Source organism: Lontra canadensis, unplaced genomic scaffold (genome assembly GCF_010015895.1).
Source record: "Lontra canadensis isolate GAN:19392208 unplaced genomic scaffold, GSC_riverotter_1.0 scaffold6, whole genome shotgun sequence".
NCBI classification, from domain to species: domain Eukaryota; kingdom Metazoa; phylum Chordata; class Mammalia; order Carnivora; family Mustelidae; genus Lontra; species Lontra canadensis.
The window spans coordinates 22,701,653-22,714,525 of NW_022631000.1; the positions used below are offsets into that span (position 1 = coordinate 22,701,653).

Here is a 12,873-nt window from a genome sequence, read left to right on the forward strand (position 1 = left end):
TATATACATAAACATTCTGAGTTTGTGTGTGGATGACATGTTTTGCCCAGATTTGACATATATGTACACAACAAAGCCCTGTCCCAGAGCATACAGCTTTTTTGGGGGGCCCCTTCAGTTGTGTTTCAAGAACATTTTTGTCAGTCTCCGTCCAGCAGTGAGGACCAACTTTGCACATAGTTGCTTGCCTATCTGTTTCCACTATATTGTTTGTGAAGGGTAGATTATATTCTTCTTTGTATCTTTACCCTTAGCAATCACTTAGTTTTTCATTTTCTTCTTGGCTGACGTAGAACCAGTATAGTTTTCAAAATCAACTCTGACATGAGTACTAATGTGTGATAATACTTAAAATTTATACTTTGCTTTATTTCTAGGGTTATGTGCTAATCAGATAAGGTCTTTACATGGTACATTATTTTATAGTTAACTGTGTGACACAAACTCATGTATTTTCCAATGTATAGCCTCTGCTGAAGAAAAGGTAAATACATTTGGCTTTTTTAACGTTAGGCTTCCCAAACTCATGCTTAACTGGAAAACTTGGGGAATCATTGCCTGATTATTCATTTCACTTAACACTGCAAGAAAAGTTTGTTGCAGAATGAAAGGCACACAGATAACATTTAACACACACAGAATTTCTTAAAGTGATTATGCTGAAGCTAAAAATTTTTATGTGGAAGAAACGTAAGTTTTATAAAATTGTAGTATTTGGTAAAATATTTTCTAGAAATGTTTTAGTAATGAATTGGCCTCTTACAGAGGTTTTGTTAACATTATTTACAGGTTGAGACAGTGAAAAATAAAAAAGCCAGACTGTAAAATTTAACATTTTTTTTCCTGCCTTGACATATGATATATTCTGCTTATTTCCAGTCAAGAAGAAGAAAGTGAAGATGAAGAAGATACTCAGAGTTCCAAATCAGAAGAACATCATTTGTACTCTAATCCAATCAAAGAAGAAATGACCGAGTCCAAGTTCTCTAAGTACTCTGAAATGAGTGAGGAAAAACGAGCTAAACTTCGTGAAATTGAAGTTAGTATGGCAATGAGGTTGAAACTATGCTTCACTGGCCTTCTTTCTCTTTTCCACCGACCTAGGTTCCCTCTTGGCATCATTCCTTTGTATACTATGTTCTCTGTGCCTGGAAACCTTCATACCACCTGACTTACTGTAGGCCTCTTGGTTCAAGCATCCCTTCTCTCCTGCTATCCTTTTTTTTACACTTCAGCATTTGCTTACTTCTCCCTATTTATTTCTCTTGTGATTTTACATGTGTTGTGGTATGTGTTTTATTTAATTTTGTTTTCTTAGCTTGCTTGTTTAATGTCTCTATTCCCGACGAGGCTGTGATTTACGTGAGGGGAAAGGGCTGTGGCTCTTGTCTGTTCATCATCTTAAAATCTAGTGCCTGGCACAGAGGAGATCCTTTTAAGATACTGATTCTTCCAATGAGTACATTACATTTGGCATTATGAAGTCCATAACGTTTGAGTGCACATAGTATATAACAAGGAAAAGAGAGATTTTCTGGCACATTCAAGTTATGTGATCATTTTAAGTATCTGCATCCTTTTGTGGTGGGGAGAGTAGACATTAAGTGGGACTTAACAGTAAGAAGGGGGAAAACTTAAGACAATGAGTCCGAACAATCTCAAGCAGATTTTTCCCTCCCTCAATACCCTCTCCTTTTTTAATGCCTTTTTTATTACCAAAACTAGTAAGACATATCAGAGAAGGAAGGGTGTTGTAATGGGAACCTTTCCTCATTCCTTGCCCCAAGGAGATGAAACATTCCCAGTAAACTCTTGTGTAGCACTCAGCCGAGGCTCAGAAGTGTATATGAAAGTGTATTTTTAATTCTTTATCCGTTAATTTAACTAACAGTATCTTGCATGCCTACTGTGTGTCAGCACTGTTCCTCTTACTACTTTATAATATCTGCCATAGTGGTTTCCTTGTTTCCAGTTCTCTAATCACTGTTGCACTGGTACAAGTTTTTGCCAAACTCTTTCTTGGATATCACCAAGCCAGAATGTTAACAGGGAAAGTATTTTGTTTTAACCTTACACGGAATCAGTATATTGTATTATAAGTGAAGAGGAGAGATTTTCAGAGTTAACATGTTGATTTATTTTTCCTGGGATGTATTTATATACATTCCTTATAAATTTTTTAGGGGCAGAAATGTATCAGTGAATATATTCCATCTGTGGTTTTTTCCAAGTTGCACATGCCCCTTCTTAACTCTCAGAATTCTTCCCAACCTTACTGAACTCTGCCTTGCTGGGGTTGAATAAAAATACATTTTCTTGATAGTGAAGTTATCCCTTATAAATGCCAAAACTGACTGTTGGATAGTTTTTAAACACTCTATTTCCTTATTGGCTTAAATTGGAGAAGAAAACCACATAATTTACTTTTTGGTAACTTGGATGGTTTTTATGAACATTTTTATTTCCACACTGTATCTGTCTCTATGTTTGTGTGTGTGTGTGTGGTTACATACATCCATTTCCATACTTCCTGTGTTCTTTGATTGTCTGGCCTTTCCGTTGTTAATATACTCTCATTGTTTCTCCTGTTCATGTAGTGCCTACTTCTCACAACTTACTACCCTTTTGAGATTTAACTTGTGAACCACATTCCTAATTTTAAAATAATTCTTCTCCATTGTTTAAGATTTAGTTGTATGGAATAAAGATTCACAATTGGTGGCAAATTTGAACTAGAACTCAGGGCTCATGAGATTTATTCCTGTCCTCTTTTCTGCCCCTAAATTTGATCCAGGTTCTGTGTGCTTTCCACCTCCACCTCCAGCATTCTCTAAGTTCTTATGCTTTTCAACTTTTATGTCCTTCCTTAGTTCAATAGGGATATATATATATATATATATATATATATATATAGCGCCATTATTATAGTGTTCTGTGTTGTTATATTACTATATATTATTATAACAAAATTATTTTTTTTGAAAACTTTTCAAATATATTGTAATAAAGATATCTATAGCTGAACATTTTTTAAGTTTTTATTTAAATTCCAGTTAGATAACACACAGTGTAATATTTGTTTCAGGCATACAGTGCAGTAATTCAGCAGTGCCATACCAGCTGGTGCTCATCATAGGTGTACTCCTTAATCCCCATCACCTATTTCACCTATCCCTCCCTTCCACCTCCCCTCTGATAACTGTCGGTTTGTCAGTTTGTTCTCTATGGTTAAGAGTCTTTTTTAGTTTGCGTCTCTTTCCCTTCCTCCTGGCTTTGTTCATTTGTTTTGTTTCTTAGATTCCACGTATGAGTGAAAACATATGGTATTTGTCTTTGACTGGTTTCGCTTATATAGCTGAACATTTTTTAGTATGGGATTAATAAAACCAAAGAATTTGTGTTATAAAATACTGACATTCTTCACAAAGCACTTAGAAAACATGCAGGCATAGAGTATTACTGGTGTTGGCTGGAAGGAAGTTCTTAATCTTTCAGATAACTGCTTAGAGCCTGACCTGTGTTGGAGTTGTCTTTTCTTATTCTGTTTGCATCCCCCCTTCTACCAACAAGGTTGGAGGTGTGGAACGCATGGGTTGGTTGGTGGTGTGTGGGGGGGTGTCTTCTTTGTTGTTGGAGCAGAAAGGCCTTTTTTTGCCTTGGTCCCAGAGGAAAAAGTAGGGTAGTTGAGTTGGAAGGTGATTGTCCCAGGGCAACAGGGAGATAGCTAGCTGGCAATCAAGCCATTACCTGGGCTGTTCTCGTTTGAGTTGGGACCTTTTGTCACCTGTTTTCTGGGTGCCCTGGACTTGTGTTTTTCCTGAGTTAGGCCACATGAGCGGGTACTATAAGGATTTTATAATGATTTTTAAAAAGATTTTTAAGGAATGCCTTTCATTCTCCAAAGTAGCACTGGGGTCTGTTTGACCTTTGGGTGCTTAGCTCTTAAACTGATTTGCTGCAAATGCATTCTGTAGAACGGAGTCACTTTAGTCATAGGAGGCTACACGCAGTGGTGAGGTGAGACATTTACATTTCTTCCCCCCCTTTCCCCTCTCTCTTACCCTTATGTCTTTGTTTTAAAATGTAGTCCTCATTAAAACAACAAAATGGAAAGATTTTTTAAGCATTTTGAAGGAGGCAGGAACTTCAAATCTCTGATTATAAATGACCCTGATTATAGAAGTGGAAGGAGAAAAAGGGCAAAAATTGGGAAATGTATGAGAAATGTTCATGAAGTCAAAAATAGTGAAAGTAACACTTTGAATGGAAGAAAGTTTTTGTAACTTGTTGCCATTCTGTTGGAAAATCTCATTTGTAGTGGGGGGGGAGGGACCTAAAACAAATGAGGTCTTGTTTCCAAATAAAAATGAAACATTTATAGTAACATTTAGTCCATTTAAAGGACCTATCAGTGCTTAATAAAATAGGTTAAGATGTTTGCATATACAATAATTCTGTTAGACGAGAGTGTTTTCTTCCCCTCTTTGAGTGAAACAAGGTGGACAGGTTTGGCACTATAATTCAGTGGATCTGTATGTGCTTTCTGTGTCCACCTCCAACATCCTCTGAGTTCTCATGCATTTCATCTTACTTGTTCTCCCTTAGTTCAGTAAAGATGCATATGTATCTTTAGATTATAATTTAAATATATATTTTTATAATATGTATTATATAATTATGTTTATATTAATATAACAGATAATAAAGTATATATTTATATATGTAACATAAGTGAACCTATAGAGAATATGTATTAACATAACAATATGTATTAAAATAATCAAAATATATAATACATGTGCAAACAGTGGTGAATTGAATAGTTTTGAGCTCATATGGATAAATGACAAGAAACAGAATTGGAAGGTTTTCTAATCTTTTTTTTTTATTAGTATGTACTCTATATTTCTACTGTGGTTTAACCTTTTCTTAACGTCTTGATGTTCAGTGATTGCACTATACTGTAAATAGAGTGAAACCTTCAAACTCTACAGCTCTGTGTTTGGTCCTACATGAACTGTAAAGAATGCTTCTTTTAAAAAAAATGGTTATGTATCTTGTGTTGTGCCTGCTGTCCTATCTTGTAGAAAGTAGGTTGTGCTGAGCCTTGCCTTTCACATTTGGGGAGCCAGATAGCAAATTCATTATCTTTGTGCTGAGATAATAAGTAGATTCTTAAGGGCATGAACTATAGTAGTTCATGGGTTTTTGAGTCATCTCATGTGGCTGTATAGAGAGCATGTGGGCCCACATGTGATCACTTGAATTCTGCATGGTTGAGCTCTCTAACAAGTGGCTTTCAGATAAGGGAGCTTTATGTTGATGTTATATTTTTTACTGAGTTCTAATCAGTTACTACTTTGTGCTGTGTTTCTGTTTTTTTCTTTTTACACACTTATTTCAAAGGAAAAACATTTTTTTAAGAAGTAAAGCACTACTTAAAAAACTATAGTGATGAAAAGATTTATTTTTAAAACATCTTCTTTCACAGCTCAAAGTTATGAAGTTTCAGGATGAATTGGAATCTGGAAAAAGACCTAAAAAACCAGGCCAAAGCTTTCAGGAGCAAGTAGAACATTACAGAGATAAACTTCTTCAACGAGTAAGGAATAAGTATATTCAATAATATGCATTTTCCAAAGTTATTTGTTTGACTACTAGGATATTGGTATATTGGTATACTTAAGGAAATGTATATCTCAAATTACATCATTTCATGTGTAAATGCTGAATACTGGTAGACAGGAACATTTGAAATTTGATGTTTTGCAATTATTTCAACTTGGAAAAAAGTCTCAGGGCAACAGCACACTACTTTATTATTCTGGATATGCTACCTGTGAACTAGAAAATCTGCGAAGAGCATGCTTTTAAAACTGGAAGACTGTATATTATGAAACTTCAACATTTGTGACAGTGAAATGCCAGCAACCCTCAGCAGTGGCACAAAGACAAAGATGGAATTAGTTTGGGAAGTTGATTTAGGACTCCTTTTCCATTGTTTCCAAAGAGGGACACCAAGTAGTAGAATACCTCATCAGTGAATTGTAAGCCTTGAATTCTTTTTTTTTTTTTAAGATTTTATTTATTTATTTGACAGACAGAGATCACCAGTAGGCAGACAGGCAGGCAGAGAGAGAGAGAGGAAGAAGCAGGCTCCCCGCTAAGCAGAGAGCCCGATGTGGGGCTCGATCCCAGGACCCTGGGATCATGACCCGAGACGAAGGCAGAGGCTTTAACCCACTGAGCCACCCAGGCGCCCCAAGCCTTGAATTCTTTATGCGTAAAAAATATGTGGCTATATACAGAGAATTTTAGAATGCATGTTAATTGTTGAAAGAACCCTGGAATTTTATTGGGACTGCTATTAATTTTTACCCATATCTTGACTATCATTGCAAAAAGACTAGAGAGAGAGAGAGAGAGAGAAATAAGAACAAGCTAGAACAGAGTTAGACTCACTAAAGCTATTGATGGCAGAGTACTGGTGATGGGAGCAGCAGTGTAGTCAGATAGCTTTAGTGCTGCACACACCTGTGTGGTCTTGGTGCCCCCCTTCCCTGTGTGCCTTCACTATGTGCTCCTAGGCAAGTTGCTGAGGCCTGCTGTTCTCTGTGAAACTAGATCAATAGCCCCAATTTTGTAGGACTGTGAGATAATAGCTAATGTTACTCTTTTATAGGATTAAATTGTTTAAAATATTTTAAGTATTTTACCTAGTTTGATTCCTATAAAATTATCAATTAGGAAAATAGTTCCTACAGATCACCAGAGGAAGATGGCATCCCCTGCATTACTTTTAAATCTGTACTTTAAATCTTGTATTTCAAAAAAAGAAAAATCACATTTTTAAAAAGGTGTATCTGTACTCCCTGAGTCTTTTTGGAGTTGGTGGCAGGTGCCTGATCTGCATGGAAGACTAAACCTTGAGATACTCACTGGTCCTGATGATTGTAATGCATGTAATGTCATTTTAATCTCTTTGCATTCCATGGTTGTAACTGGAGAGGAGGATGTGTTTCTTGAAGGTATATACCAAGGGTCAGGAGACTCATCACTTCACAGACCATCACCTCATTTTAAATAAGCTTATTAGAACATAGCCATGTGCCTTCACTTACGTATTATCGATAGTGGCTTTTGGACTGTTATGAGAGAGTTGAATCCTGGGACAGAAAATGTATGTGGCCCACAGAGCAGAAAGTATTTACTATCTGGTTGTTGTTAAGAGTATTTCTGTTTGCAGTGTCTGCTATAGGCTGTTTATCAGCAACCAGATAGCTTTCTTGATGCATATAAATCATAGAGAAATTAAATTCCTATTAATGAAGAGCTAAGTTGGCTTTATGGGTTTATTTTCTGTAGCCACTCCCTTAATTATATTATCAACAAATAATTTCAACTGAGAAGTGGCGATTGTAGCAGTGGGAAAAAGCAGATAGGTCATCTTTCTGGTTTACATAATTGTATAGTCATGTAGTCAGTTTGCACTTTTATAAATTAGGATATAAAATTTCCATTAAAAATGGTACTTGTTATTAAGATTTTCTGAAGGGCGATTATTGGGAATAACTTTTTCTTTTCAGCCTGTTGCTTTGGAAAGAGCTCTCTTAGATTAAATCAACTTGTTAAAGAATCACAACTGACTTTTATGGTAGTTTAAGATAGAAGGGGCAGTGTATTGTTGGCATTTTCCTTTTTTTTTTTTAAGTGGAGGGACAGAGGAAGTAGTTAAGAATCCTGCTCTAGAGCTTGGACTCAAATCCTGACTTCACCATCCAGTGTGACTATGAAATGGTACTTAACCTTTCTGAGTCTCATTTTTCATCTCTTGAATGAGGATATTAGTAATATTCCTAAGGATGTTTTGAAGTATTACATGCAATGGTATATGGAAAGTTGTTTAGTAATTATTTGGTCTATGGTAGGGACTCAGTAACTGGTCAGCATAAGTAGAAAAAATAACTAGTTTTCCTGGAAGAGTAGGTATTTTTTTTAAAAAAATGGCATTATACCTTCAGTAGTGATTTAAAAAGTAAAACATTATTGCATAAATGAGATTAACCCAGATTGGTATTTTTTAATGACTAAATATTCTTTCTTTAAAAAAATAAAACAGGAGAAAGAGAAAGAATTAGAAAGAGAACGAGAAAGAGATAAAAAGGATAAAGAAAAATTGGAATCTCGATCCAAAGACAAGAAGGAAAAAGATGAATGTACTCCAACAAGGAAAGAAAGGTATACATTTCTCATTTAATGCCTGTATTGCTTTTTGAACACTACATCAAAAACTAATAATATATACTATATGTTGGCTAATTGAACATAAGAAAAAAAATAAATGACATTACTACGTGCCTTCTCTCCCCCCTGCCCCCCAAATAAATTAAGTTCTGGGATGATGTTTCATTTTGTAATGTTTTCATCACTGATGCCAACAAACTTGAAAAGTATTTTTTTTCATGATAAATAGGTTTGGCTCCTACCTGTAGGAGGCAGAATTAACTGAGAAATGGGGCAGTTGGTTGGCACTTGGCTTGGTTAATTAGGACATAATCCCATTGCATGGTTCAAATGGTACCTTAGCCTTAGTTAAGTACAAGAATTCAGTTACCATATTAGGTATCAACCCTAAGGTTTAAATAACTAAACAGGCTTGCTACATCTTCCTTGTTGCCTCTAGTATAAGCTTTTCTTCTGTGCTGTGCTGAGGCTGCTACCTTTGTAGCAGAAACTTGAGTCTCCCAGTCCTGTGTAAATGGAGTTTGTGTACATAGGCCATAGGGACCCACTCCTCACTTTGTCTTCATTCTAATCAAAATCATTTTCTCTTTTAGTTTTTATTTTACTTTCACAGTTCCTAAATCTCTCATTTAATAGAGAAAATTGCTTTAGTTAACTGAGATTTTTCTAATATCCCAGTGAACGCAAATAAATTAATTCTGGCTTAGTTACTTTATAGATAATTACAAATAACATAGTATTTGTAAAATACTGTAATACTATTATACTATAATACTGTTGTAAAATTAAGTACAAATAAAATAGTACATTGACTGGCTAAATGCTAAATTTACCACTTGTTTATCTGGTTTTTATTATTTTGATATACTTTCAGATTTATAGAAAAGTTACAAAGATAATGTAAAGAATTCCCCGATATCCTTCACCCATATTCTCCAACAAATGTTGAAATAGTTCTACTTTTGCATAAATTTTTCTCCCTTCCTTTCCCTCCTCCCAGCCATTTAAGAGCAAACTTGCCAACATGATGCCCCATTTTCTTACATAAGCACAATAAAAGTTTCAAGTTTGGAGGATTAACATTAAAAAAAAAATACTGTTATCTAACCAGAGACTTTAATGAAATTTTATCCATTGTCCCAGTCTTGTATAGCAAAAGAAACTCCAATTTAGTTGATTCAGTTTTTGTTTTGATCAAAATGTCTTTGAGACTTTCTTGTTCTTTATAAAGGGCTTTGGATGTTGTTGGAAAATAACATTAACAAGGTTAGTGAAAATAGTTAGTGTAAACTGATAGGAATTAATAGCTAATTCAGTAGAAGGAAAATGAATACCTGATCCTTTACTCACTTATGGAATATTTTGGGGGCTTTGTTCCTTAGGAAGAGGCGACACAGCACATCCCCTAGCCCATCTCGCAGTAGCAGTGGTAGACGAGTGAAATCCCCTTCACCCAAATCGGAGCGATCAGAGCGTTCAGAAAGATCTCATAAAGAGAGCTCACGATCCAGGTCATCTCACAAAGATTCTCCTAGAGATGTTAGCAAAAAGGCCAAAAGGTAAATGCAAGTTATTTTTTTGTAATATTTCAAATGCCAGTTTCCTTGTCATTTTTACCAGTTTTTGAAAATAATTTGGCTGGCAGCCATTTTAAAAGGGCTTTAGAAAACCAGAGAAGTACACTTCCATTTTAGATTATTCCTTCCCACCTCCCCACCCCAGTCTCCTCATGACTAAAGCACAAGAAGGCTTCCAACAAGTAAAGACCAGCCAAGAATTTTAAACATTATATCCAGTGTTTTCTGTGGACTAAGGGGAGCTGCTTTACTTTTCATTCTGTTCTTCAGTTTCTATAGAATATTCTTCGGTTTTGTCAAGGTTGAAAGGAAAATACGTTACCCCCTCCCTCCTGCCCCTGCATCTTATTAGCAAGTTCTTGGGTAGAGATTTGTGGAAATAAATACCCTTCTTCAGTGGGTACTTTAAATGTGTGTTACGTACTTTTTTTTTTTTTCCTTATAGTTCCAGAAAAGTGGTTAAGAAATGTTTTATTCATTTGGTGCTATATATTGGAATTTTCCTGAGAACTAAAACTGCTTTATAGCCTAAAAATTTATTTTTGTGACCATTTTTAGTAAAATTTTTATGAAAGATAAGTTTTTCCTTTTCTAAATGGCACTTGCACATATATAAAAAGCGTATTTATTTGTGTTGGTAATCTTCATGAACTGCACTTAACAGAATTATGGTATCTTAAAAGATTCCCTTGAAAGATACGTAGTAGTTGGTGCTTTTTCCTTCAGGAAGATAGGCTGCAACACTGTTGTGTTGAAAAAAATTTTGTGAATGATCTCAGATGCCGTTTTGAACTTTACCTTGTAGAAGAGGTTTGGACTTCGGGGTTTATCAATAACCTGTGGAGCTTGTTAAAAATGCAAATTCCCAGTCCTTACTTCTTGGGATTTTGATTAAATAGAGCAGTGGTAGGGCTCAGGAATGAGTCTTTTTTAAGCAAGCACACCACTGATTGATGCAGTGCACAGAAGGTATAAAATTGTGTGTGTGTGTATGTATAAAGTAGGCAAAGTATAAATTTGGGAAATTTACAGCCTTTTTTATTTCTGACTTTCATTTTGCTCTGTTCAGGATTATTTTAGACAATTGAAGGATGGTCCATTTTGATCATATGAGTACTTTGATAAATTGTTTCTGTTTGTTTCCTCAGATCACCATCTGGTTCGAGGACACCTAAAAGGTCTAGGCGATCACGGTCTAGATCCCCTAAAAAGTCAGGGAAGAAATCCAGATCCCAGTCCCGATCTCCACACAGGTCTCATAAAAAGTCAAAGAAAAACAAACACTGACATAAATTTTTAAGATGCTGTCACTTATTGGAAATGCAATTTTGTTTTGTGCCTGAATGGTCTGTTTTTTTAAAAAAAAAAAATAACAAAAAATCAAATGAAAGAGCATTCCTGGATTTTTTGTTTATTTGTTTGTGAATGCATGTGTAAACTCATGAGTAACTGCATCTGTAGACCTGTCCTTGTTTTATATTGTATAAATTACTTTCATTGTGGCTGTTTCTCAAGATGAAATTTTTATTGTGCTAATGAATTTCATCAGAAATGTGTATAATGGATCTGCTGGCAGTAGTAGTATTTTGTTTTAGGATGTTGTGACTTAGCAAAAATAATACAGATGTCTTCCCCCCTTTTGTAGCTTTGACAATTTGAATTAGATTTCAAATAAAATCTGAACAGAAAACTATAATGTTGTTTTTTTGCCCTATTGGTGACATCAAGGCCCTTAAAGTCCTACTAAGTGAGTTTAGCACTTCTGTTGTGTTTCTTATACTTAATGCACTTTATAAGCTCCATTGTTCAAGTAGCTAAAGTTTTATATTTACTAAGATGACTATCAAAATTAAGGGACCTGAGATTCCTATTTGGTAGGTTTGCCAACCAACTTCTTCAATAAGGCTATCTTGGGTAATACTAGTACCCAGAGATCAAAAATCTAAGGAAAGGTGGCATGGTCTTTTTGTTAATGGAATGCCTGGCTAAAATATTTTTTCTTTTATCAAAGAAGTACTATGATTTCAGTGTACTCAGCCTGTGTCCTGAGCAACTGTTTATTTTTAGGGAAAAATTAACTCTCCATCTTTTGGTTTCATCTTCTATCATGAAAGAAGTTTATTTATAAAATAAATTTTCTAACAAGAGTTGGCCGTAGAAGTTTTTTGTATGATAATTGCCCTTTTATAGCCCTGTGTAGGTTATCTTTCAAACACTGGTATCAGTATATTTCTACAAAGTTCTATTTAAAGCAGCTTAGTTGGTTTTTTTTTGTTTGTTTTTTAAGAATTGAGTTTTAGCTTTACCTTTAAGTAAAGCTTAAAAGTAAAATAGTTTTCAGGAAACTTAACATCCAGTGGTTTGTAAATTCAAGGTGCAAAAAGTTGATTTAAACAATTTGCAGAGTTAAAATCTGTTACACAATGGGAATAAAATTGCTGCAGTATGAGGAAGAAATAAGAAAACTTGTATAATGTTGATCATAATATTGCTACAATATAATGTAATAAAGGGTTATGTAGTCTTGAACTGACACTACTACTATTTGTGAATCTTTCAGTTTTTTTGGACACGTTATGCAGTGGCTTTGATGTTTTGGTTTTTCCCCCCTTAATAGCATAGAAAACCATTCTAATAATGGATTGTTTTGAGTTACCTTTTTAAAAACTATATTTTCAAGTTGCTTTATTTAATGTTGCCTAGTTATAAAATAAAATAAGCTGCACAGATGATGTGGGAAGTAGGTATATTAGCTGGTGGTGAGGTGTGCTATTTCCAAACTGGGCAAACCTACAGCAGCTTTATAAATGAGCCAATCCGGTTATTGGACTGAATGGTTCTTACCAACATGCAATATTGCTTCAAGGTTATTCCCTTATTGTTCACTCTTTTGTTTGTTCATAATGTTAGGGAATGTTAATTCCTAAATGTTGCTTAGAATAATTAAATGTGAACATTTGGTGCTGGTTTTTAAAAACCTACAGATACAGCCATTTTTAAAGGTTTTTAAAAACCTACAGATATAGCCATTTTTCAAGTGTTTTTTCTCCCC

General features: G+C 34.9%; 1 protein-coding gene across 3 annotated transcripts in view; it reads left to right on the forward strand.

Moving 5' to 3' along the window:
* The window catches only part of U2SURP (U2 snRNP associated SURP domain containing), a 53,045-nt gene extending 40,686 nt beyond the window's left edge, over positions 1-12,359 (forward strand). For all 3 annotated transcript variants that reach the window (XM_032852417.1, XM_032852418.1, XM_032852419.1), the window contains 5 exons: positions 880-1,039; positions 5,492-5,602; positions 8,120-8,238; positions 9,627-9,803; positions 10,970-12,359. In XM_032852417.1, coding sequence (XP_032708308.1) covers positions 880-1,039; positions 5,492-5,602; positions 8,120-8,238; positions 9,627-9,803; positions 10,970-11,108 — 706 coding nt within the window. In that variant the 3' untranslated portion in view covers positions 11,109-12,359. The remainder of the gene's footprint in view (positions 1-879; positions 1,040-5,491; positions 5,603-8,119; positions 8,239-9,626; positions 9,804-10,969) is intronic.
* Positions 12,360-12,873: the final 514 nt, after the last annotated feature.